This window comes from Eleginops maclovinus, chromosome 21 (genome assembly GCF_036324505.1).
Source record: "Eleginops maclovinus isolate JMC-PN-2008 ecotype Puerto Natales chromosome 21, JC_Emac_rtc_rv5, whole genome shotgun sequence".
NCBI classification, from domain to species: domain Eukaryota; kingdom Metazoa; phylum Chordata; class Actinopteri; order Perciformes; family Eleginopidae; genus Eleginops; species Eleginops maclovinus.
In genome coordinates, this window is record NC_086369.1 from 10,242,953 (window position 1) to 10,269,705 (window position 26,753).

At 43.2% G+C, this 26,753-nt stretch overlaps 1 protein-coding gene across 2 annotated transcripts; it reads left to right on the top strand.

Moving 5' to 3' along the window:
• Positions 1-6,194: 6,194 nt before the first annotated feature.
• Positions 6,195-26,644, top strand: jcada (junctional cadherin 5 associated a). Of its 2 annotated transcripts, none has more exons than XM_063912800.1 (5): positions 6,195-6,330; positions 15,508-16,046; positions 18,306-19,238; positions 19,704-23,551; positions 24,385-26,644. In XM_063912800.1, the coding sequence occupies exons 2-5, from the start codon at positions 15,673-15,675 to the stop codon at positions 24,417-24,419; spliced, it is 5,190 nt and encodes a 1,729-aa protein (XP_063768870.1). In that variant the 5' UTR covers positions 6,195-6,330; positions 15,508-15,672; the 3' UTR covers positions 24,420-26,644. The 2 variants fall into 2 exon arrangements, with proteins under 2 accessions (XP_063768870.1, XP_063768871.1); XM_063912801.1 differs by lacking the exon at positions 6,195-6,330 and adding an exon at positions 6,496-6,621.
• Positions 26,645-26,753: the final 109 nt, after the last annotated feature.

Below are 26,753 nucleotides of genomic sequence, written 5' to 3' on the forward strand. Positions count from 1 at the left end.
ATGGCGAAATACACACAGAATGACTGGGATGGCGAAATACACACAGAATGATTCACTTTGCTCCCTTACCGAGTCTTGCAAACATTTTCCGACAGAGTGATCCATGTGAGTGCACATATACTCGGAGTATATCTGTCATCCAAATGAAAACGTGTGGTGAAATGAATCAAATGTAATGATTTATGAAGGAATGTTTTGTGCAGCAGGGTTCGGTATCCTGGCAGCAGACACTTAATGAGAATTGGATCTTCATGACTCTGCTATTACCCCCGATAATTCATCTGCAAAAGCAAAGAGGACGACAGCCATCAGTCACAATGACTTTCTCATGCGTCGTCCCTTTTGCGGAGTGTACTGATGTCATATCTGGCATGAGCAGCCCTGATGTGGACATATCAAATTAGCCATGATATCCGCATGAAAGCACTTATCTTATGACTCATATACCAAACAGAGGTCAAATATCTGGCTCATGGGCACCTCGTGTCCTGCCTTCACGGAGCATCTATATCTTATCTAATTCAGATAATGGAAGACATACTCCTGCATTCAAAGCAAGTGACATGTCACAGAGAGCAGCAGGCTAGTGCCCTGTGCTTTGTCAGCTCCCAGTGGGTCTCAAGCTTGATCTGATGTGTTCCCTCTGTTGTCCCCTCTGAGTAAATCACCCAATTGTTAAGCCTTTGTAATGAAAATGAAAATGAGATGTTTTCTCCAAGTGGGGTCTGGTGACCTTGCATGCTCCATTTCAGGCTGGCAACAGCAGAATGAGGAATGGATTCATTTCATTTACCAATTAACAGGAGAAGAGAATGGGTGTATCATTACTTCATTGGTTCCGCTCCTACCAATTATTTCATCACTTTTATACAAGCAGCTTAAAGCAGATTAAATGAAATCTTAAGCAAAGAGCAGAGGCTGATGAGGTCCGCAGCCAGATGGCTCAATTGTTTTTGCAGTCCTTGGCTAAATACCTGAGATCCACTGAAACAAGCAATTAACTGGGATTGTATTCATGCAAAGTGCTTCCTTTACTGCACTGCAGCGTCTGCACGCTCAAAGCTCAATCCATTAACAGGAAGCTGTTTCATGTTAAGACGTATAAATGTTGTAGCAAACAATGAACACAGCTACTGCTGACAGAGTACCTTGATGCATCACTTTCCCAACTCACAGGAACAGGAATGTTGCAATGGAGCTCAAGAAATGTTACATTGAATAAAAAACTCACTCTTTTCCTCTCGTGGACAAATGGGTCAAATGTCACACATTACATCCATTTGTCTGTCACTTTTAGATTTAACCTGCTAACTCATTGTCACACTGAGACTCATTTGGAGAAGGAGGTCTTAGAGGGATTGTTTTTAGAGTACAGGTGTGATAGCAAAGTAAAGCACTCTTGTAAATGAGAGCAACAGCATATTTTAGCCATCTAAAAATATCATTATCAGTTTAAGAGCATGCTATATTAAGAATATTTCATCGCGCTACCTTTGGTCACACAGCCGTTTTCATTTTAGAAATGTGGCTGGTATACGTTCTCCTTTCAACCGCTACCAGACTCCTCTTTAAAAAAAATAAATATTTAAAGCTTGCGCAATACAAAAGTTGCTGCTGCCTCGAATGGTTAGGTTGTTTGTCTTTTTGTGTGACTTTGTTTTTTTAAGGGTATAGTTTCAGACCCACCAAAGTTACACAATAAGACAAACTACCGCTTACATGCAGAGGTACACTGTTTGGACTTTCTGTAAGCAAGTTAACACCAATGTTTTCGTCAATGGAGTCCGCATTCACTTTATTTTTCAGTCGTTTTTCACCCTGAAAGCTTACAATGGCAAGTTGTCTCAAGAACTATCCGCCAGGTTGTTAGTCACTGCTTAAGGCTCTCTGGGAACTGTAGGAACTCATTTAGTAAGTAGTATTAGCCACTTTCAGGGAAATTGAGGACAAGTGAAAGACATCTTTAAATCCTGAAATAACTGCTGGAATGCATGGATCGTCACAAATTGGTGATGTAATTGTAAGAGTATATTTGGGTGACAGGCTTTATAACACACTTGAAAAATCTGGCAACTTCCCCAGGCCCATTCTCATGTACTGATGGAATATAAACTGAAACTTTAAGTAAACTCTTGCATTTTGCAACTTTTAAGTTATGCATGTTATAGTAGGCTTACAAGGGTGTAACAGAGTTGGGAAACAGGAGTTGGGGGGGGGCGGCACAACTCACTTTTTCTGGCATCGGGTTAATCCTGCCCCGCTCGGAGAATATTTCATTTAAACAGGTATATCCTAAAACCAGGTAGATGAAAAAAGCGACTCCTCTGCAATATGAAAACAGTTGTGTGTATGAATCCGGATCAAGGTGGATCAAAGTGAATCTCTGTATCAACACGAGGCAGCTGTTCACACCACGGGTTCAGAGGTGAGGGGGCTTTACATGATCCCCATGTGTTGAGAGTGGCCCGCATGCCCTCTTCCCTACTGATCTCTTACCTTACGACAATAACCTCGATGCACGGCCGGACCAAAACACAAAGAAATCCCCGGTCGGCCCTTCAGATCTCCTGAGCAGATGCCTGTGGGTGGTGTGATATCACTAGGGAGGCTCAGACCTCATACAGTCCGGCCTTCTCCACATCTGTGCTGAGTTACGGTAGGCACTTTACTCTGTCAAAAGCCAGCTGCTTAGGGATTTGCTCAGTTGTGCGGAGCAGGTTTTATCACGGCTGTGTTATGTGGGAAGAGGCCTCAACTTTTGAGAAAATTCAGCACTTCTGTGAGTGTCAGCATGGGACTGCATGTGATTGCTATTGCCTTGAATGTCATCGCTTTTCTCCCAAATTTCTCCCTGCTGTTTCAGCTAGTTGCTGACCAGTTGCAATAGGATCACAGCCTAAGAAAATAAAAAAGCTGTCCGGAGGAAGAAACTGAGCAGATTAGATAACCAGGGTTAGGATTTGATGAAGTGAGCTCACTCCTTCTCAGAGTATTTGAAGTGAATCATCCCGTAGCATGTGATGTCTGAATAACACATTTTGTTTTCAAATGACTTTGTTATCCAGACATTTTGTTATAGACAGAGAGCAGTGTTACCGAGCAGTAAACAAGGAACACATGTTCATAATCACTGCACAACAATACCCCAAATGTTGACAATGGTTTCCTGCTGTAGATTCGCAATTTCATCATTGGCTGTGGTGATGGATTGAGGAATTTAGCACCAAATCAATTTTATGTTTATGTTACTCTGTGGTGCGATTGTTTGGGTTCAGGGCAGCTCCTGTGGCTCTGTGAGATAGATTCAGAGGATGCAGTGACCACTGGATACTCTGGCGTTCTTAAAATAATCCTAATTATAGGTCTGCAGATGGATTCTGATGGGAAATGGACAATTTTGGTCCACAAGGCCCACAAATGTGCAGTTATTATAGCCGAGCCAAGTTTAGCACATTCTTTCTGTATGAAAAAGCATCCAAGTTTTGAAATCAGCTAGATAGACTTCAAGCATAAAATCATTCTTTGGCATTCTCTTTAAAGAGCGAGCCATCAAGGTGATGTTAAATAAAAATCCGTCTGGAAATGGTTTCACAACCCCTGCATCTTTTAAGATGGCCTGGCCAGTTTTTATATGTTGTTGCCAAGAAGAAAGGTTAAATCATCATCGGTTATTTGTCAGAAGAGAACTAAAAACAAATGCTGAGACAAGAGCCTGCTAGCCAGCTCCTGCATGACCGCTGGACATAAATTAGACCGATCGCACAAAGGGTGGTGTTTGCCAGGTGGCACCGTAGCCCAATGATGGTAATCTGTCTGGCCCATGCCAAGCTTTTAAAGGTGGCCACACTCGCTACATTACGATTGTTACAATAACAGCCTTCCAAAGCCCATTACCTGCTAATCTCTATTTAAAGCTACTGTAGCAGGCCTGTCTCGACATCCGCCTTTGATGTGAGCCTCACCTAAATAGAGGTAGCTTATACAATACACCATGTACAATGATTGGACATAATGATAGATATTTTCAGACAGGATTCTCTCTTTTTTCCTGTAATTGTATAGACTCAATATCTTTAAATGGGTCTGATAATAATAGACATACAGAATGTGTCCGTTGGTTAAATGTGTTAACTATAAAGAGTAAAAATAATGGATTTTGGATGTATGCCTATTCGCTTATTTTGCCAGAATTAGAAGATTGATGCAAGTCTTATGTGTTAAATAAAGGGCAATAGACAGTTAGCTTAGCATAAAGACTTGTATTCTATCTTTTTCGGGACAATTCATTTGTTGTTTTTGCTAAATATAGACTGCAACTCTATCAAGATGTCCTTACAGTTTCAGTTGTTTTAATTTATTTGCCCAGACTCAGCTTTTCTAATTTCCTGCTCTGTCAGAAATCCAGCTTCCGCTCGCCCTGTGTATAATGCCACTCTTAAGATTCATGAATTTATGTAGGAGTTTTCCCAGGTTCCAGAGCAGAAAGATATCAGCATAACCCCCCCACACACAGCTTCAAGATGTTAGACCAGAGTTCTGGGGAACTGGGGAGAGGCAACTGCAGAAGCCCAAAGCGGGCAGCGCTGCTCACCAAGCTCAGAAACGTTCAGACTCAAAACCACAATTGGCAAACGGAGCAGTGACATCAGCGTCTCTGCACCACATTTCAGTGAATTGCATCTGAGCTGCATATGTACGGCACAATTGGAAACAGACACATCCAGACGGTTGGGTGCAGAGTAGGCAGTGTGCACTCCGTGAACACAGGGAGCAGCAGAAGTGTTGACCTTCAGTGATTCTGAGCAGATGCCAGTAAGTCACAGGCCAAATGAAATGATATGGCTTTCCCAAACTACTGTATCAGAGCGGTTACACTATCTCATATAACTTCCATTGTTCTTGTCTTGTTGCTCTCAGTTCTCTCACATTATCTTTGCTTTAACATGGCATGTTGTCCAAAGTCATAACTTCTGCTATCAACGTACTTCATTCTATCGTACAAATGTTGTACAAGAGCTACAGTGAAATTAAACATGACTGTCTTTGACAATATTAAGTCATTATAGAGATTGTTTTCCCATCACTAGTGGCCACAGGATATGTAAAGTCAACAACTGGAACAATTGCTAGCTTTACAGGAAATGAGATTATCATCAAATAGGTCATTCAAAGTTAAGATGACTTTATGTAAACATGATCATTATTGCCTAGGGGACACATTAACAGCTGTGGTCAAGAAAAGTATAGTAAGTAAGACAGGATAGAGATGTATGTCTATGGCCAGAAAGGCAGTCAACTAAAATGATTCCCACTGAGGGAATACACAAGCCACGGCCAACAGAAGCCTACCAGCCTCCCTACGTTTCAGGGGAGTTCAGTTGTATGAAACATCTGTGTCAATATTATGGAGGTTTTAGGCTCCTCTGTTCTTTTTAAGAAGTAGAAAGGTAGTAGAGCTTTCAGCTCTTATAATCTGGAGCCAGAGGGGTGTAAAGCAGGTTTTGCCAGACCTTACAGGACAACCAAAACAAAAAAGTGGACCAGAGTTTGCCCGTTTTTGCAATATATGAAGACAGATTTGTATAATTTGTCTAGCCATGGACACATAAGTCAGAACTTCTGACTTGTTTCCCTACCCCGGGTGTGTGTGTGTGTGTGTGTGTGTGTGTGTGTGTGTGTGTGTGTGTGTGTGTGTGTGTGTGTGTGTGTGTGTGTGTGTGTGTGTGTGTGTGTGGGTTTTTTTGTGTGTGAGTATGTTTATACTGTATATACGTGTATGTATAAGTTGATTGATATGCGTGGGGTTTGTTGGATCTGATCAAAAAGATGTTAATACGGAAATAATATAAACACGAAGACCTGAGATTCATTAAGTGCTGTAAATAACTTTAAAAATAATAAGGTTACACTCAAATAGCCTAAGGATTTGTCCAATGAATAGGTCTAGACTTATAGACAGTAAAGGTCATTTAATTATAAAGGCCTACAGACTAATTTCCAACGAACTGGAATGAGAACACTTTTTGCTTAAATATTGACTTACGTGTTACGGATAAACTTTCTACCAATTGATTAATCGAGTAATTATTGAAACTCTGCCTGTGTTTACAGAAACAAAGCAAGTCCGTGGGTGTAGAATAATAGCCTTCAACATCAGCCTTATCGCAGAGCAGCATCCAGCTGCCTCCCCGCTGGAGAAGAGGGATGTTTCCTCAGTGTGTGCTGTGGTGTAGGGGCTGCTCCCTCAGCAGATCCCAGCTCAGTCCGTCAAGAGCAGCGGCGGGGATGAGCGCTGGGGACTAGGCGGCAAAGCAACAACGCATTTCACAGGTAATAGTGTCTCCAGGTTCAACGACACACAGTCTTTAATTCAGGCTTTCTTTGGGGTTCTGTTCTTTTTTATTTCCACGTCCCATTCGTTCGGCCGAGGAGCTGCTGCTGTTTAGAGGAGAAGTGCTGCACAGAGGTTGAGAGTCGCATCTGCTCTTCGTTCAACATTTCCAGCGGTCCCTCAACTTGCAGCTGCCTCGGTGCTCTCCTGTCCGGCTGTCCCTGCCTCCTCCGCCGGGATAAGAGGATTTAGGACCACACTCCGGCACTTTCACCGCGCGACATTAGAAGGTGAAGGAGTGAGAGGATGGCGGTGTTTGTGCCTTAACTTGAAGCGTCTGCGGGGGCGACTGCCACTATTTGCAGACGCGCTTCTATCAGCTGAAGGTTAAAGATTGCTGATGGAGCTAGCCCGGCTAGCGTTAGCCCCGTTATGATCCGTTATATTGCTCAGGGAGAGAGGCCAAACTCCGTTCAAATTACGTCGTTTTAGCTTTCGAGCGGTAATTTATATCGAAAGGAACACTAATTTAGGAGTGAAGTGAAACCTTCAGACCATGGCTTGCATTCGGTTGGCATTTTGTGTTACTCCAGTATTACTTATATTACATTTTTAACTTGTAGACTTGCTTTTCTTTACATTTTCTCAGTGGGACTCCGTCCTTAATGTGATGTGGTGGGCGACAGCAAGCAGTAGGAGTTATAAAACAGACCTATCATTGAAACACAGTCTGAATAGTGGGTCATCCCTCCGCCGAATTTAACCATGGACCTATATTGATCCGCATAAGGTCTTAAGTGTGGTTAATCAGGTACGCATCCTTTCCTTACTGAAACCGAACCCTGGACGGGCAGATGTTTTAACGGAATTTGGCGTGGTTTCTCCCTGCATCTGTGATCTGCGCGCATCTGGGCTAGGCTAGTATGCTATGGGAGCAACGGAACCAGCGGGGCTAGCGTCATGCCAAGCCTGTCAATCATTTCGTAACGACATGATGACAACACTCGGGTCCAGTAACGTGTAGCGCTCGGTTCTTCGCGTATGCTTTAGAACACCAAATGGCGATGGAAATGAGCTGCAAACGGCTCTTGGCAAATGGTATGCCAAGTTTAGGTTGCTTTGATGTTTGCATGCTGTCACTTTGTCACACCTGCTGTTTGCATGATGATGGCTGCTGCTTGACCTCTCTTCTCCTTCCCCCATGCAGCCTGCTGCATGCACTGCCTCACAACGTTGCATACCGTCAAAACAGCAATCCGACAGCCAGCTTGCTCTAATTGGTTAATAATATGCTATATTTAGGATTTTTCATTGCATTTTATATATGTAATAGCTGGACGTAAAATGATTGACAGCATAGCCTTTAGTAATAATGAATACCTTACAAGACTGGATGGATAAAACAGGTATTGTTTACTCACACCTCAAATTATGTCACAGTGTTTGCAATTGCTTAATTGCTTCAATTTTTAGAAGGTCTTGCACATAAATTGTTATTGTCACCTAGGGACCTCTAGAGGCCACATTGTCAAAGCCAATATTTCACCTGGCCTGTTCAAAATGATCACTCAGTTATTGCAAAGTTTCTGAGTGAACACATACCAGCATCTTAAGTAGTTGTTTGTTTAGTTTTCTTAATTTATCCCCATGTCTTATTTGGGCTGATGTGTCATGGCCTCAGGTCTGATTATTTTAGGTTGTGTTACTTATAGTATTTAAGGAAGTGCTATTAACATTGCCCCAGAGTGCTCTGTTCCTTCCTGCCAAAACCTTTCATAGCTCAGTGAGCTTACATCAAAAGCTGTTAGTCAATGTCAGTAAAAAAGCATTTTCCTGACAGTTTGCAGGAGTTGTGGATAACAGCAGATGATTAATTATAAAGAGAAAAATACTGCGAGGCATAGCACAGATCAGCACCAGCTAGTGTGCATTTTCACAGGAAAGGGTAAGTAAATCTTAGGTGTGTGTGTTTGCGTAGGCCCATGTGTGTTCTGTGGTTGGTCTTTCACACATCCTTGAGACCGGGATGGTGTGTGAACACAAGGCCCTGCTAGATGCCCTGAGGGGGGTGAGGTATGGTGGGAAGGGGAGCGTATTAAGAAAGGAAGCAGCTCATTAATTCCTTCCAGCAGCGGAGGAAAGGGTTGGTCAGCGAAACTGGAGGGGCCCTCCACGGCTATGAAATGAGTCATACCAGTTCAACTTTCAGGAGTGGTCCAAACTGCCTGTGATAAGTGTGGGCTTGGATAACTTCCTGGTGTTGCAGGCAGTCTGGTTATCCCAAGGCTAGACTTTCCATTTCCAGTAATCTTGTGTGTGTGTGTGTGCAGTAGCTGTTTAAGCTCTCTGTGTTCAGTTTCATTTCTAGGCCAAGTACATCAAGAAAATTAGTTTTTCCGGCATTGGATAGCTAAAAGCCTTTGAAAGTCACCCGATGTTTGCCCGGTTACAGGGATCCCCTCGGAGGTCCTGCCTGATGTCACATGTGATGTCAGAGCAGAGGTGACGCAGGCAGGGGGAAAGAGGCTGGTGGATGAAGCCAGCCAGAAACGTGTGAAAGCCACTGACATCTGCCAGTATGCCTCTCACAGTGAGAATGCAGGGCAGAGAATGTGAAAGGCATGCATGCACATAGAGAGTATATACTGTCATGTCCTTTCTCTATGCTAGCAGGTTGACGTTCACATGTTTGGCAGATGGTTGAGCAGCCTGCTTTGTGATTTCCGCAAGTCAGTTTTATGCCAGTGTGGTGATTGAGCCCTTGAGATAACCCTGGCCATTCATTTCTGTGTGTTTACATAGCACTTTTCCACATTCACCAACACTTTCCTTACATTGCGTGGGAGAGCCCTTTCATCCCACCTGTGATCTGCGTCACAGTCATCTGTCAACACATCTCTGCCGCTGCCACAGCCTATCAGCTGTCTTTAAAACGTCAAACTTTTGATGTGCTTAGGCTTATTTAATGAAGCGTGGTCTCTTTGATTGTTGAAATATATTCATGTTGGGTTGTTTATTACCTTTCCTTGTATAATACTGTGCAACAGGCATGCTGAGTCCATCTGATTAGCAGGAAGCCAAAGCGTGCTAGCCCTTTGATCACTGTGTTTCTGGCTGATAAACCATGCCACTGTCATTTCTAGCAAGCTTTGGACCTTGACAGACACTAATTACCATGAAGCCAGTTTGGCATGCTCAGAAACAGCATGGGTTGGGAGTAGTTCAGTGCAGGTGAAGCCTACTGTGCTGCAGAACAGTGTCTCGGTGCATTAGTGTGCCTAATAACCCTCCTTTATGTTTTGTTTTTGTTCTTCTTATGAAATGATTTTCAAATGTTTCGACTGTAAATAATAATTTGCACTTAATGGCTTGTCTGGTGAAATGAAGGTTAAATATGTGAAATTAAAACAAGCTTTTTGGAGCCAATGTGTTGCCCTGAATCTCCCTCCGTATTTACGGAGTGTTGGATTCAGTTGAAGGAAATCTCATGACGTCAAATGGCTGCATTTCAGCTGAACTGAATTAAGCCTGCTACACAATGGAAAATGAGTCCACTGATATAATTACCCTCACATCGTCAGTGTCTTACTGGTTGATGCACAGCTTAGCCTTGTGCATTAATGAGCTATTAGCTATACTGCCAGTTTTTTTTATGAACAGTTTTCTTTGGATGCAAACACTGATACTGCGCTAGACAAATGTTTAGCTGGAGTTCTTTTTGACAGTCTGAAATGAATCAGAACCAGACCATTCTGTTTCAGTCTGTGATGTGTTGGAGTATGCTGGAATAAAAACATCCCCCCCTCTCCCCATCCCATCCTGCCTTTGATTTGGCTGCCAGTAGAGTCTGACTGTAATAAGTTTTGGACTGAAGCAATGCAGCAGGAATATTTTAGCAGCCCGCATGCCATTGTCTTGGAGCTGCCATTCACAAAAGCCAAACAACTGTTGCCATGGGATACGCTCAACCAAATATTGTAAGTGGGTGTTTTTGGCTAAACCTTTCCACATGAGCTAATTGACTCACAATGCATGGGCCCTGCCTGTTTTTACGCGCTACTACAAGGGCGTGGATGTTAGTGAAAGCACATGGGTTGCAACGTGGGGATTTTGGAACGGATAGGGAAATCTTGTTGTTAGCCATCATTTGTAAACTGATTTCCCCTTTTTTAGTTTACAAACCTGTTTTAGAGGTCTTCTACTTCAATTTCGCCTTATTGCAATAGGTCATAATTGCCCTAAACTACAGTTGAGTGGATCCCAAGCCCAGTGGGATTTCTCTGATGGATTGCCAGTGTCCAGAGGGCAGATAGCTCCCCAGATAATATGCCCACACTTTATGTTGCTGAGTTACAGTCCACCTTAAGTGCAGAACATTGTGCTTTTCAAAGGTCAGTGAGGGAAAAATATGGCCGAGGTTGTTTGGCTGTTTATTTCTCTGGCCCAGGCCAAAAAGCTGGCCTCCAACTTCTTTCCCCAGGACAAACAAAAGCCTGCAGAGAGCCTGATTGGAAACATTTGCGACACCGTCGGCTCTCCTCCGTCCTCACAGCGACGCACTTCCTCAGGAAGAGAGACGTCCCCTTTGCTGGACAAAGTGATGTCATATAGATAAACAATCTGCGGACCATTGCTGTTTGCTGAATGTGATGGGCTGTCATCCCTGAGAAATCCCTGTGCGTGCACAGTCCTAACAGATGCAGATTGGGGACTAGCCAAGTACACACCCACTCGGGTCAGTTGTTATAGATCCAAGCAGACTGGGAACAATGTGGTGGAGAGGTGCGGCTCTTGTGGAATATTTTGGGAAGCAGGCTAATCGTCTTTTTGGTTCCAGGCTCTGGTGTATAAGATTTCTTTTGTTGTGGTGATTTTAGGCTGGAGCCTGTACAATCCAGATTTGTTATTGTCTGTATTGCATCACTTTAAGGATGCTATTCAAACACATCTCAGTGTCTACTCAGCACAAAATGTAGCACTCAATATGTTATTGTGTTATATTGCCGAAAACATCTTATGTTTTCCTACTTTATGCCGTTTATTTTCGCAGTCTCTAGCCCGTGCCTGAAATCTGGCCTATTACATAACACCCTCTAACTCTGCTCTACTGTCCCTCCCAAAACCCTCATCTAGGTCTCTGTCCTGCATTGTCTGCCACCCATGCTGTCCCTCTGTTTCCCTTCCTCCACACCTCCTCACCATGCCCTCATCTCAATTGGGCCATGAATAAGGAGCTGACACCAAACTGTCAACCTGCAAGCCATCATGCCCCTGCAGCTTTCCGTTGGTTTAGCCATCAGTGAGGGCACAGGCCCCCTAAAACAGCTTAAAAATGCTTGTATCTGTTTTTATTAAACAAGTCGTGGCCCTGACAACAAGTTCACTTGGCCTCAAAAGCGGAGGTCTTACATCTTTCACTGTAGAAAAATGTAAATTACAGTAGTAGTGTACAGTGGCTGATTAGAGAAAATCTGGAGGCTGTTGTGAGGGTCGACTGTAGGGAAACCTAGCCCTCATGTGGTTTATTTTTTATTTTTAGCTTACTTTGCAGCACATGTTATCCATAAACTGTATCATTCATTTCTTTCTTGAGGGAGCCGTGTCATTAAAATACAGAAGATCTGCCCCCTTTTTTTTCCTTCCAGTTGCCGAATTCAACAGCCTGTAATGCCAGTCTTTTCATACAAGAAGGCATTGTAGAGAAACACAATGTTGTTGTGTTTAGGGGAATGAAAGCCGACCATTGTTGCATACCGTTGCCGGAATCCGAGGTTTTATTTGATATAAAATGGGTAATTCCATTGCGTAACAGTATTAGCAGTATTTAAACGGGGTTTGCCATGGGAAGGAAGGAGTGGGGGTGGGGTAGTGGTGGAGGAGTGAAAGCGAGCAGGTCACTTTACAGGAGGAAATCCTCACTTTTACTGATGATAGAGATAATCCTCATTTAGTGATGACACCAAAAGCAATTGCCTTAGATTAAGGGTTTAGCTAGAGTAGAGAGCATATGGATTTGCAGTCAAAACAGGTTAATGTGCAACGATCATAACAAAAATGAATTATCATATAAATGAACATAGCCACTAACCTTAAGCTCAATTAATTAAAACCTTTGCCTGGCTGGAGGGATAGGCTTAATCTACAGATAGAAGAGTGTGGTGATACCAATCTGCTCTGATCTTGGAGTCTGATAGGAGCTTCCTCTAAAGCTGTAGCTGGCTTCGGTTGTTCATTTAAAGCAAAGAGGGACAGAGTTGAAACCTAAGAGAAATATTCTTGTTAATTTGAATAATGTAAAGTGGCAAACGACCACCAATATTAACATTTTGGCTCCATTTTGTCTGCATAGAGTGGCGCAGGAACGAGTCCTAAAACCCAGGAGTGAGTTAGCATTTTACCACTTCCGGTTCCTTCGTCTCAGAGTCAGTGAGATTTCTCTGTAGGATTTTGGAAAATAGCTCGAAATAAGGTCTGTGGTTGACACACATTTAAGAGACGGATCACGTTTTGTTCCACAACATTAAATACATCAACAGTGACCCAACTAGTGATTTCTAAAGAGTTTACGTGTCTGAAAAACGAGGGGCTGAATAAGACTACAGAAGTTGTCGAGGACACGTAAACACTCCCACTAAGTTTGTTAGCTCATCTTGTAAAACGATATCAGACTGCTAATTGAAACAGCCATGACTTCTAGTTAAATTAAGTGTGGCTAAAATGAAAAGCTTTGCTAAAATATGCAAGCGCAGAAAAAAGTCATTTGAAAAGATCTTGAGTTGGCGTGACGTTGAAGTCGTGCGACCCTGCTGTACTCGTTTGTAGTTTGTTTATGGCATAACGTTAGCATTTTGCTTCCGGCGATTAGGTTTATGATTCGAAAATTATAAAAGTAGGGTATGTGGAGATTATCTGGCTGAACAGAACCTGCATTTATCAAACAGGTTCGTTTTCCACAGATATTGTTTTAAAATATTCAAAAATCCTATGGAGAAATCCCATTGCTTTTTTGTCGAGCAAACCCATGCGCAGCTTACTTCCGGATCGACTTCCAAAATACGTCATCCCTGCACCAATCTATTGGCAGTATGTCAGAGACCTTTTTTTAACATGTCCACTGGCCTGTTGCCCATCCAGTTCAACTGCAGTTCATGAAATAACAGTCAATGAAGAAACATGTATTAGCCCAAGTCTGCATGCTAATCTGAAGCCCGCATAAAGGAAACCCAAACTCATTTTTTGACTGTGTTCCCAAGAACCTCCCTACCAAACTCACAACCACCCTCTCCTTGAGGAGATTACTCAAACGTCAATGGAAAGAGTTAAACTCAACAAAAGTATTAACTGGGTAAGCGCCAAGAGTCAATCCTCCAAAGCTAACAGGTTTAAGGTTTTAAATGAAAAAGATAATCGTATTAGAGAGCCAGACATACAAAGAGAGCGGCATTTCACGGTCTTGGATCCTGTTAATCACCAAGTAGTCTATCCTAGGGTTCAGGTACATGGTGGGGGGGAGGGATGAGGAAAAAAGGGGAAGAGTAGTGATGCTGCCCTCTGAGTCAGGCCTTCTTTCATAGATGGATTTTGTCATCTCTGTGGGACGATCATGCCTAAACAAATGCTAAGAAGCAAAACAAATGCTAATCTGTCTGCAGCTGAATACATTTCAGCGAGGCTGTGTCGGCCGTCTATTTTCCAGAAGCAAAAACTAGCAATTTTAGAGGTGCCATTAAGCAATCATAGTGTGATTGGCTTTTAAACTGTCTGAACAGCATTTTGATTCTGGCAACGAGCCTCACGCTGCTGTTCCTGAATGCCATTTCTTATTAAGGACAGCCAGGTTGTTGGCAGTGTGCTCCAGTGGAGAGTATTGAATGAGTGGGCTGCAGCAGCATCTGTCCTGTTGACAAGGCAGCAAGCATGACTTCATCAAGGACGTTACATCATAAGCAGATGCACCCTAGATATCATCAATTCAATTCCTCATCAGTCATTATTATTAATGTCATTTTGTGGGCCAAAAGCAAAGGTCACAATGCTAATCTACCTTTAAAATGCGTGTACATTAATTAGGTTTACTCTGTGTAATAGCTTTACTGTTTATATTGTGTCCCTTAATCTTCAATCCCAATTCAAACACTCACAGTATGGGTGCTTGTCAAAAAAACACACGATAGGGTTGCATCAATGTATTATTTTCATTACTGAGTAATTTGTCAGTGATTTCCTTGATTAAGTGAGATATATATTGTCTCTAAATGAATGCTAATACATCTTTACAGGGCATGTTTAGTCCAACCAGTTGAAGAAAAAACTGAATATATTAAATGGCATTTTATAGAAGAAATTCCCATTTGAGGAGCATTTAAATGTTGGCATTTGTGCAAGTAAATTACATCACCAGTTACATTTACTGTTGACACATTATCAGCTTATCATTTAAGCTCTACACACACCATAAGAGAGGGCATGGGGCATGTTGAATCATGTGTTCTCTTCCTTTCAGTATCATTGTTTATTTATGTTTTTATTTGGTTTCATTTGATAGTTTTGGAAAATACTAACCCGTATCCAAGGCTGCATATAGTTGAAAGAAAGTCTAGTATCCCACAAACCAAGCCCACCTTTGAGATAAAATACATTTCTGAGAGTAAAGGGGCTAAAATGAGCAGAAAGGTAAATACAATCATCCCATTGCCCCATTGATACCAAACATTAGCGGCGGTTTGCTGCTTGCAGCGACTGTGGAAGTCTGCAGGGAGAGCTCTGTAAACAGTGACATCTCACTGGAGCACAGCAGCCTTCTGAAACTCCAGATGCCAATGATCATCATGCTATTTAGGGTTGTCTTTTGAGGGTGTTTGTTTACCTTCCCCTCCTACTTAGTTCTGGACATGGATGGGTTTGGTGCCAGTGATTTCCGAGTGAGAAGGAAAGAGGTTTGTTGCTACGAGCAGTTCAGAGGAGAGGAGGGGCTGCCGGGAAGGCGGGTTTTTTTTCTCGCGGCGGCTCAGAATTCAGGTTTTGGGTTTTTGTTTTGTCTCACACTTTCAACTGTCCATATGGGTTGGGACCCTTGACCAAAACGGGACACGGGTAGCGGGTGTAATGGTTTTAGCGTCACCTTCTTTTCTCTGTCTGTCTCCTAATGTCGTCGTCCCTCTCTCTTTCTTTCCCAGTGATGGCCTCCGCTGCGCAGCTGTGCCGGTGATCCTGCCGCTGCATGTAGGGAAGAAGCAGAGACGCCTTGACAACCGACCTACCTTTCTCTCTCTCTCTCCCCAAAAAAATAAAAGGCTGAGAGAGGGAAAAAAGAAAACACACCAGCATAAACAAATGCGACCATGTACAGCGTGGAGGACCTCCTCATCTCTCATGGATACAAGCTGCCCAAGCACACCACCCCTTCCTCCACCCCTACCCCAGCCCCCGCGTCCACGTCCCGCCAGGCTCCCTCGTCCTCACCTCCGTCCTACAGCAAACACCATGAAATCCTAGAGAACAGACCCGGCCCCAGGGCAGTAAATGGCTATGAAAGAGGGCCCGGGATGCCCTTTGGAAATGGTGGCGGAACCAGGCCGCCCCAAGCGTACGCCAGCGGCTGTCCGAACAACAACAACAATGAACCTAGGGACAGAAGCCTTTCCAGGCGGGAGGGCGAGGGCCGGAGCCAAATGGACACCCACTCCTTGGGGGAGTCGCTGACCTCGGACAGCGGGTAAGAGATAGTGTCTGTTGTACCGTAGGAACAGTCATGACTTCCGGTCTGATCCACCCTTTCACATGCCCTATCCTGATTAAAGTTGTCCTCAATCGTTATTGATGAATTACTCAATTATTCATTGTTATGGTGCTTCTATGGTGCATATTAATCAAATTAAATACCTCACCAAGGAGTTTGGCATGGCATCTTAAATGAAACTGCTGCTCAGTCCCTCCTGGAACCTTTCTCTTGGTTCTGTCTTATCTCTTGTGTTAACTTCCTCTCTGTTCATCTTTATTCCCTTCTCCCTTCCTCTTCCCAATCAAGGCTTGTGCATGGCGAGGAGAGATAGTGTGTGTTGGAGCCTTAATCTGCCACATGGGACCTTGGAGTTTTAATCAAAACAGCTTTCGGGCAAACCTATACATGTGCCCCATTTCAGCAAACCGGTACTAACACACATGGATTTACTGCTTCGTCAGGATGCAGTATTCTGCCTGATTCCCTCCCCAAGCAGAACCAATATACCGAACTGGCTCCCACTGTTTCATAACCATTATACCTACTTATATAATGCAGACCCCATCAATAATACAGGATTCATATAGGCCGTATTTAAATATGCATATGGAGGATAGGCTATATTTAGCTTAGTCTGGAGTTATGCAATTGAAACCCTCTTGGGTAGGGGCAGTTAGAACATATGATATTTCAAGAGATATCGCTTAGCTGCAGCCAATCTGTTTTGTTCCTGAAAGCAGCATTGTTTAATTTGCCTATTTGCACCAGTTCTGGGGGTTAGTGTGCTGTAACTGAGACAAAGTCAATACAGCTGTTCCAATGTCTACACAATTAGCTAGGCTTGTCAGATTTTTCCTCTTTCTTTACATTTTGTTTGGGCTGACTCTATTTTTTCCCCTAATCCCTCTTTTTGCCACAAGCCAGTGACGAAGCATCTGAAAATAGTCAAATGACCTTGAATAATGTCACTGGTTGTGATAATGTTTTTTTCATTTTTTCACACTCATGGTTATATGCTTTGAGACGAGTAATCCGCATTTCCATGTCGCTGCCCTGCCAGTGCTATCAGAGATTTCTATTGGGAATGCTGACTTGCTAAGACATATGTTCTACGATTCCAGTCTGTTATTTGTTCATCCTTCTTTATTCCCTCTCATCCAAATCCATTTTGCCTTGAAGCTTAAGTTTAGATAAGGAACAGGCCTATCTTGGCACTCCCATTAGGCAGTGCTACTTAGACCCAATTAGGCTAATGATGGTAACTCATCTTACGTAACATGCCCTCAAATTCAGCAGATTGGCATGGCTAGCCCCCCTTCCCCCAACCAACATCTCTGCCCAGTGATGGTCATGGATGGAAATGTCAAGGACGCTCAGTGGCCTCGGCCTTAAGGCGGTGTACACATGTGCTGGCGTCTTGTTTGCGTTGTCAGTCAGTCAGTCACTCCATAAATAGCCTGAAATGATCCGGCTGCATGCAGAGACCCCTTGCATCCAGTTGTAGCCCATCAGATCTGCCATTAAACACATTTTCAGAGATATATTGAGAGCCTAACTTACACTGGTTAAGAGAAATGCTGCTCAGATAAGGAGCTACAGAACAGTGCAATACAAAGACTCCCAATGAAACGTCCTCTATATTGTTGATCTGTCTTGGAGGACATCTGGGACTAACAGCCACTGTGTATCATTGTGTAATGTGTTCATTATGCCCCATAGAAAATCACAATTACCAGACACTGCATGGTAACTCGTGGTCATATGTCTCCATCTAGTGGGAGAGGATTTTTTTAATTTTATCTGTCCACATTGGTTTTTTTGCCTCTTTTCATATAGACATTTTCTTTTTAGCATTTTGTTACCCTGACCTTTTACATTTTATTGACGTTGTTTTTTGCTTTGTTTTTTTTTTTTTCTTCTTAAATGTATTCAAAGGGTTGAAGGGGATGAAGGTCTAGGGAACAAAATGTTGTACCATTAATACATTTCATTGCCAGTAAATGTGTTTGGGAAAAAAGGTGTGGGAATTCTCACTTTCTCCTTTTGATCTGGACCTTTACTCCGACATTACCTTCATTACGGTACCCTTCAACGGCTAGTTGTTGTGGAAAGTGAGCTAGTTGTCTGATTGTTACAAAAACTAAATTCTGATGTGGCAAAGGTTCAAGGAAAGGCTATTCGAGACTTTATTTCACCATTTAACAAGCACTTTGAAGCATAATGACACCTTTATTTGTTTGTGTTTCCTTCCAGGTTCTGTGACGGCACCAGAGGTCCTCAGGCGCAGTCCAAGGATGTGTCTTACTGGAGGAGGAGAGGCCAGGACTTCACTGTGCTACTGGACTATGCAGAGCCCCATGGAGGGGGCCAGGGGGGTTGCAGCAGGCCAGAGGGGGCTCAGCAAGCAAGAGGCCAAGAGCTGTCTGCAGAGGAGCGTCAGAGAGCAGCTCAGGAGAGGCATCGCTGGGCAGCCCAGGCCCAGGCTCAGGTGCAGGCTCACGCCCAGGTCCAGGCTCATGCCCGCTCTAGAGAGAGGGAAGCTGCTCTCCATCAGTGGAGAATGGCGAGTGAGAGGAAGTGTCAGAGCCTGGGGACAGATGAATGGCGTCCAGCTGTGAGTTTTAGTCGCCAGCTGTCCCAGAGTGAGGGTGAGCGCTGGGCACTTGAGCAGCAACGACTCCATGCCAGGACACCAGAGGGTATGGTAGTCCATCCAAGGACCAAAGCCAAATCCCAGTCCCTGCCTAGGATGCTGCAGCCGGAGAGCCTGCAATTCGTGGACATAGACCCGTCCAGTCTGGAACTGTACAGACGGGTCAATGGCCACCCAGTATCCCACCATGACTTTTACAGAGCACCCCGCTGGCCGGAGAATGGCAGGCCGGCTAGCGCAAACCAACTCTCAATGACACCAAAGCCCCGCTTCACGAGACCCCCCAGACCTCCCTCTTATGAGATGCACCAGCAGATCAGGGGAAGCTGTGAGATGTTGTCTGGGAGAGACTCTGTGATTTCCCATGCCAGGGACAGAACGCCACTTCCAATACAAAGGATAGATGACGCTCAACTGGACTTTTTTGGACAGGACTCTGGACCTCCAGGATACATCGCGCCCCCATCTTACAGAAGAGCTCCTTTGATGGCAGGGGGGTGTCGGGGATATGGTGAAATTGCTGTTGACTACAGGTAAGCCTTTTTTTGCCTTTCTATATACATTATCTTAATCTTAATCCTGTATGCCACATCTTACCTAGCATATGAATATTTTAAAAGTGTGATAAAGCATACATAATAGGGTTGAACGACTTAGAAAACTTGCAATTTCTTTGACTGATATTTCAATTGCAAAATGATTTGTGATATTAGAAGCCTGGTTGACTGTTCTTAGGTTCAAAAATATATTTAAATGATCATTGTGTCCTTTTTTTGTGAGGATTTGATTGAGAAAGTCAGTTTTATGTGATTTTCTGTCTTAGACATCGCTTTAGCATGAAAGTATTCAGCCATTTTGCAACCCTTTTTCAACAACATTTTCAGCCCTATTTACAACCATATGGCTCCTGTATGTAAGCCCTAAGCCAGATTGTGGTAGTTCTTTTCAAATAGGTTTTATGTTCTGCAAAAAGAAAACTGTGCTGTTTTTGCTTTTAGGTACAGAGGGGATATGTACCAGCAGATACAAGTGGCTCCAGATGGATCTCACTGGTTCAGACATCCAGCTGGTTCCTGGCCTGATCACCATAGAGAAAGGATCCTTTCTAGCCAGAAGCAGCTTTACCCCGTGTATATGACCCAACAGCGCCCTGGTGGAGGGATTCAGTACATCCCCTTTGATGACCCCCGCATCCGCCATATTTCCTCAGCCCTGGGTGGCAACTCCCTGACGGACGCTGACAAGATCCGGCACATCCGCAACGAGCTTCCCAGCGTCACCGTGTCGGAGCCTGCAACTAGCGACAGTGCCTTTTTGCCCCCGCCATTGGGGCCTTTCATCTCAGCCAAACTGGCCGATGATACCAACCTGACATCCTCTAGGGACTTTGACAATGACAATAACAGGTGGCACAGTGATTTGCACAAAGAGGCGGTTGATAACTTCCCAGCAACTGACCAAAACTGCAACAACAGATACCCAAAAAACCAACGTCCTCCTCCATCTCCCTCTTCAGCCTTCCAGGCCCCAATAGCAAGAAGTTCTTCTCGACAGGGGTCCAGCTCAGATAAGGTCTTTTCAGAAACCATCACCCAAGTAAAAAAAATTGTCCCACATTTAGGGCCAGAGAACACAAAGAGAAGAGTAAGTGAGACCATCTTCTGCCTTGTGTCTGTCCCTGTTCACACACCGACTAACATTAGCAAAGACTTAGCGGCAGACCAGAACAACAATGAGACGATACCAAGCCTGACTGTCAGCAACAAAGACATATTCGCTGTAGGACTCAAGGAGAGCCCCAATGTGCGGAGCAAGTCAGTGAACGAGATGCCCATAAAACCCCACTACTCTCACTTTCACACCAGCAGCTCGTTCTCAATGAGGAACTACAAGAGAGCTCCTCTAAGGAAGGAGATAATAGATGCCTGGGCACTCCAAGCCAGTCAAGATAAAGAGTTGTGCTACGCTGGGTCCTGGCCTGGAAACCAGTACCGGAACCAGGAAACTCAGACTGGCTCACCTCTGACGGTAGTAAAAAGTCCAGAACACAAAAGTCCTCCTGGGGGTCAAGAGCCTGTTCAGTCTGCCTCAGACACAACTACTGACAGTGGTCTAGGAACAGACAGTAGTTCTGCGTATGGTTACCCCATGGCAGGCCAGAAAAACCTACATCCCTCTAGTAACAGCGCCTTCTCCCGTCTCAGCCTCAGCCCAACACAGCAGACATACCTTGAACCCTCACGAGACCCTTTACTCCAAACAAAGACCCGGGATCAGGCAGAGCAGCCATCTTCCCCGAAGAAGAGCACCTCCAGTCCCCTGGAGGATGAAGAGCAAGTGACCTTTGGTCAGTTTCTCTTAAAGCCAGTGAATCGGCGACCCTTCGATGCCATTGGTGAACTGGAGACCATCAACAAGGAGATGGAAGAAACAATCAGCAAGAGACCCAATGCGGGTCAGTGCATTGACGATCTAGATGGGTTGAATAAGAGATTAGACGTACATTCAGGAGCACATTTCACTGCTGGTCCAGAACCAGGCAGAGAAGCAATCAGTCTTCCAGCAATGCACACAGAAAAACCCAATAGTATAAAAGTCAGATCAAAGTCCATGGCTTCCACCCCTGATTTGGACTCACTGGACTTGAAGAGTGCTTTCTTCAGGCCACAGGCCAATAACATACCACCAACTAATGAACTACCCATATTCTACAACCCTGACCCCAATGATAGTTGCATCCAGCCCTCACTACCAAAACACAATGAGTCAAGCCGGTTTTATAAACAGGATATCCCAGTCCCTCAAGAGTCCTTGCTGAAAGATGTGGGATTAACTGTCTACACAGAGACTCCCGGTGGTCCCGGGGAGCCAATGCAACGCTCACTCTCAGTCCCATCTCCACTTGGTCATAAGGAGCTAAGTCAGTCAATGCAGCTCTCGTTGGAGAGCAGGACAGCACTTGTTAAAAATAGCAGTAGCCCTGAGCACAAATCCAATAAAGAACGTCAAGCTCAGGTAAAAACTGAGAGAAAGGCTAAATCACCACCATTCAGGGGTGATGTGAATTTAGGCATCTTTAGAACCAGGAGTGAAAGCAGTGCATCACCACAGAAAGAGCGTTCATCATATATCAACAGGCTGAACAGGGAAGTTTCTTTTCTGTTGAGGGATAATGGTTTCATTGGTAGAAATGCCCTTTCTCCGCCTCTGAACTACAAGAATGAGTCAACAATGGCAGATAAGCACCTGGAGAACTTACTTAATCAGGAGAAAGCCAATTCTTTACCTACCGAAGACCTCAGCAAGCTGTATGAGGTCAAATTTGGAGAAGGTATCCCTGAAAATGAGTCCATCGAGCAGAGGGCTGCCAGGATCCTGGGTATAGCAGTTCCTGTGGAGGCCTTGGGTGTGGCTGACAAACTTTTAGAGGACAACCAAAATGGAATGGAATCCACTGTAACCGAGAAACTACAAAACCAAAGCGAAGAGCCACAGCAGTTGATAGGAGAGTATAAGCAGGTCCAACATGAGCCTGTGATTGTCCAGGGAGCAGAGCATGAGCAGGTCCAACATGAGCCCCTGATTGTCCAGGTAGCAGAGTTTGAGCAGGTCCAAGATGAGCCTGAGATTGTCCAGGGATCAGAGCATAAGCATGTCCAAGATGAGCCTGAGATTGTCCATGGAGTACAGTATGAGGAAGTCAAAGATGAGCCTGTTATTCTCCAGGGAGCACAGCGTGAGGAAGTCAAACATGAGCCTGTTATTCTCCAGGGAGCACAGCATGAGCAGGTCCAAGATGAGCCCCTGTGGGAGGGAGCAAAGGCAGAGGAGGTCAAGGGGACAGGTTCAGAAGTGGACCTCCAAGAAGGATACAAACAAAAGCACAGCAGCAACCACAGTGATGGTGAGGACAACCAGGAAGCTGAGATTCAGTCCCTGGTGATACTGGACCTGCCCGAGTTTCCACCTAACAAGCTTCCCCTCTCCCTTGCCGTAACATTTGATGATCAGCTTAGCATTTGCAGTGTAGAGAAGAAAGGGCGAAGTGGGACATGCAAACTAATCGAATCCTTGCACGATAAGCTAAATTCTTCCGCTTCTTTATCTTCTACATCTTTGCGCATGTTAACTCCAGAAAGAAGGGCCCGTCTGAAAGAGCTGGACTCAGTATCTCGAATAAGACGCCTCAGCCTCAAAGGTTCGGAGTCTGGGGAAGAAATTGATTCTAAAGAACTGGACGGTGACAGAGAGGAGAGTGAGGTCCAGGAAGTGCCAAAGGAGCACGTTGTAGAGCAACAAGCGGAGGAAGAAGATAAAAAGCTCCAGGAAGAAGAAGGGAATGTAGAGGAGAACCCAGATGAACATGAGAATGCACATAAAACACATGACAAGTTGGGAGATCCTGAAGAAGATTGTAAACCTAAAGAAGAAGTGAATGAAAGGATGTGTCAGGAAGAGCAAAGACATGAAGAAAAGACAGAAGAGATGAATGTTGAGATTGCACTAAAACTAGAAAATGAAGGGAGTGAAGAAGTACATGTTGAATTAAAAACAGGAGAGCCAGAAGAGAAGATGGAGCAGAAAATTGTTGAGGATTGCAAAGAAAAGCCTTTGGAGAAGGTGAGGGAGCAACAGAATACAGCGGAGGTCAGAAGAGCTGAGGCAACACAAGGCGCCAAGGTGAAAAAGTTGCCCAAACCAAAGCAGCGCACAAAGCTGCAGAAGCCTCCTCTGCTTCCTAAACCTCGTAGTGTTCCCAAAAGAGAAATAACACTGCCTGTCGGCTTCAACACTGGGACCCGTGGCCCCTCAAATATGGAGGATGAGGAGAAGCACTCTATCTCAGGTCAGTTTGAAGGAATAAAGAGAATGTGATTCTAATTTTAAAGGGATAGTTGAACATTTATCTTCATATATCTGTGCATTATATGCTGATCTTAAGTGGGTATGTGGTTTGCTTTCCCTCAATTTAGTAACTAGTTCTTTAAAATGAACCTTTTGCTTCCTTTATTTATGCTGAGCTAGGCTAAGCATGCCCCGACTCAAGCTAAATACTTTTATTTTTCACGATTGTGTTATTTTAGTCAACAAATACGCCAGTTTATTATTCAATTTCCTGTAAACCCTTTCCAACTCTTTTGTTATCATGGACCTGTGTCAAAGTGACGTGATATTTTTGCATTTATGAGGATCCCTAGCTTAACAACACTCAACTATTTAATACACATTTCTAATCAATTTTTTACGAAACAGCACAAATATCAAACACCCACTCAAACCCACCCGTATACACATTCGTAACAACAAAATACAAAAATGAAATGTATAGTATATATAAATAAATAGATGGTAGTCATTGGTGCACAGCAATTGTAGTAGCAATTGTAACATATGTATTAATATGATACAAAAAAAGAAGTACACAAGATAGTATCAATTCACTGAATGCTACTGATCTTGTTCTTGAAAAATAAAGCACATTTATTAAATTTGCCCCCCCAACTTTGAACAAAGTCCCAGTCAACGTTAAGTGTCACTCACTGACAGGCATTGTGTGAATCCTCATCAAACTGCCGAGGTCTCCACAGGGTACCTTTGTATTCCAAAGGGCAAATCATATTGTCCTGTTTTGTTACGATTTAGTTTCCTCATCTTTTCTCTCCTTTCTTTTCTCATCAGACTCCTACGACCCCAGTCGAGTGGAGAGAGTGTAACCTCTGACACTGCCTTCACAACAGTGGGAATCTGTATTTCTCAAGTTAACAGCTTTTTCCAACAACAAAGGTTTTCATCACACCTCGCGGCTTAGTGAGCTGTAACCCCTTTCAATATTGTTACGCTTTACTTCTCAAAGAACTGACTGTCCTGGTGCTGCGAGAGCATTTTTACAGCCAAATAAGAAGGCATTGTCCGTGCCAATTCTCCGGGCCTTTTCAACCTCGACATCCTCGTCCTTCCATTTTCTCCACCTTTCCAAAAGTTTATTTGCTCAAACAAGCGGACTTCCTCCTTTTGAAGTTGTCTTATTTTGCGTTTGGAAAATGCATGTCATTATTCCCATGTGCACTTTGGCTCCATCTCGAGCTCGGGTGTTGAAATATGAATGTAAAAGTGTTTATGCTCAACATACAAAAGAAATGTAACGGAAAAAATACAACAACGGGAAGGCAACAGTATTGCATTACAATCAGTATTAACCTACACCAAATGTAAATAAGAAAGAGTTTTAAGATTTTATTAAGAATATAAAAGAAAAAACAATTTAAGTCATTAAATTGCTGGAGAAATGTATATTTTCTTATCTATGTTAAGAAAAGACTAGATTTTTGGAATTGTGGTCTTTGTGTGTAATACTAATAATAAAACCCCCTGTTCTTTATTCTTATACTTGTGTGATAGAGAATGTACTCAGAGAGCCTGGATTGCAATGATAAACACTGTGGTCCTTGAATAGTTTCACTAAGAGCAATATAGTTGTCGTATACGGGATATTTGTGACATGATTTAAGTAGTAAATCTCCATTTCGAGGAGCTGATCTCATTTAAGTGTCTGCTTTAGAGCTCTAGCGTTTGGTATAAGAGTTAGGTTTGCATTGCTGAGATTATTGGCTTTACGTCACCAGTGAGCACCTGATAATCTCTTCAAATACTCCGAGATTACACTCAGAGGGATTCATGTTGTCGCCCTCCTCCGTCAGTCTCAGCACCAGCAATCGCAACTTGTATCGGAAACGTTTCAGTGTTATTTTTGCTCATCCTGTTGAATAAGAAAACATATATTTTGTGGCATTAACAGAAGTCTATATTTAACCGTTGAGTTCTCCTCTGTTCACATCTTAGTCCATATGTGATTTCAGAAGTGCTTTTTTGCAGGAAGTGATAGATGTAGCTATATTGATCGGAGTGTGCCTTGTACACACTGTTTCTGTGAACTCCATTTGTGTGTAACACATCCAGTATCGTCCGTTTACAAATCTTAATTTAAACTGGACATCATTCTTTAAGCGAAACTTTTACAGTTGTTTTGGCAATAAAAACAATATTCAGCTGAAGAAGCTTAATATTAATGCTGTATAGAACAGTGCTGTTGGAATACTAATCACAGTATCTGAACATGTTCAATAGTGTAATGTTGACATATCAGTGCTTTTGTGTGTTGTGGGCATAACTGGCAGTTGGTTTACACTCACTTCACTTATGGGGTAGCAATACAATAACATTTAAAAACGTACCAAACAATACTTTATGCTATGCATTGGACATCCACATTTACTGGGTTTAATACCAAAATTCAAAGCTAAACTGTAACTTCTGGTTTGCCTGTTTGAACCTGTCACTCTTTGATCCAGTATTTGATGTTGATCTGGTCGTAGACGTAGCTGTGACTGGAGTTTGTCAGTGGAAGCTCAGTGCGAGGTTTTGTCTCTGTCCTGTTTCCAACCCAGTACCTGTACCTCTGTGTTGCAGGTAATGTGTTATCTGGTCATTCTCGTAGGTCTTTTTGTACTGCAAGTTCTTTGTAACATGATATAGACTATTGGTGCACATCATGCTTTGATATTTTCTATTTTCATACAGAAGTATGTACAGCTTCTTTTGTATGTGTGGCATCTTTCTTTCTCTTTTTTTTTTGTGCATGAAATGCGTAAGACGTCACAGAGAGAAGGTGTGTTTGCATATAATTGCATTTGGTACTATATAGTCTATCCAATAAACAACTGTTATATTTCATATAATGTATATTTTATTTTCAAAAAGTTATACTACATATTTAAAACAGAACAAGGTATTTTTAGATTATTGTGAAAAGGGAACTGTTTTTGAAGGCACAATATTTGTCTATATTTGAATGATCATTGAGAGTGATCAGAAATAGAGACAAGTGTGTGCTATTGTACAGTACTGCAGACTGTTCATAAATAAAAGTCTTTGCATGAAACATTCTGTCTCTTTTTTGATTAATTGATGTTATATTTGAGGAAAAAACAACTACTTTTTAAATAAATGTTGCAAATATTGATGAGTGGAATATGCCCATAGAAAGAAAC

Excerpts from the sequence above, each read along its gene's own strand:
- jcada (XM_063912800.1), top strand. The coding sequence starts at position 15,673 with ATGTACAGCGTGGAGGACCTCCTCATCTCTCATGGATACAAGCTGCCC. Across the intron at positions 16,047-18,305 it reads TCGCTGACCTCGGACAGCGG|GTTCTGTGACGGCACCAGAG; the intron begins GTAAGAGATAGT and ends GTTTCCTTCCAG. Across the intron at positions 23,552-24,384 it reads GGAGAAGCACTCTATCTCAG|ACTCCTACGACCCCAGTCGA; the intron begins GTCAGTTTGAAG and ends TTTTCTCATCAG.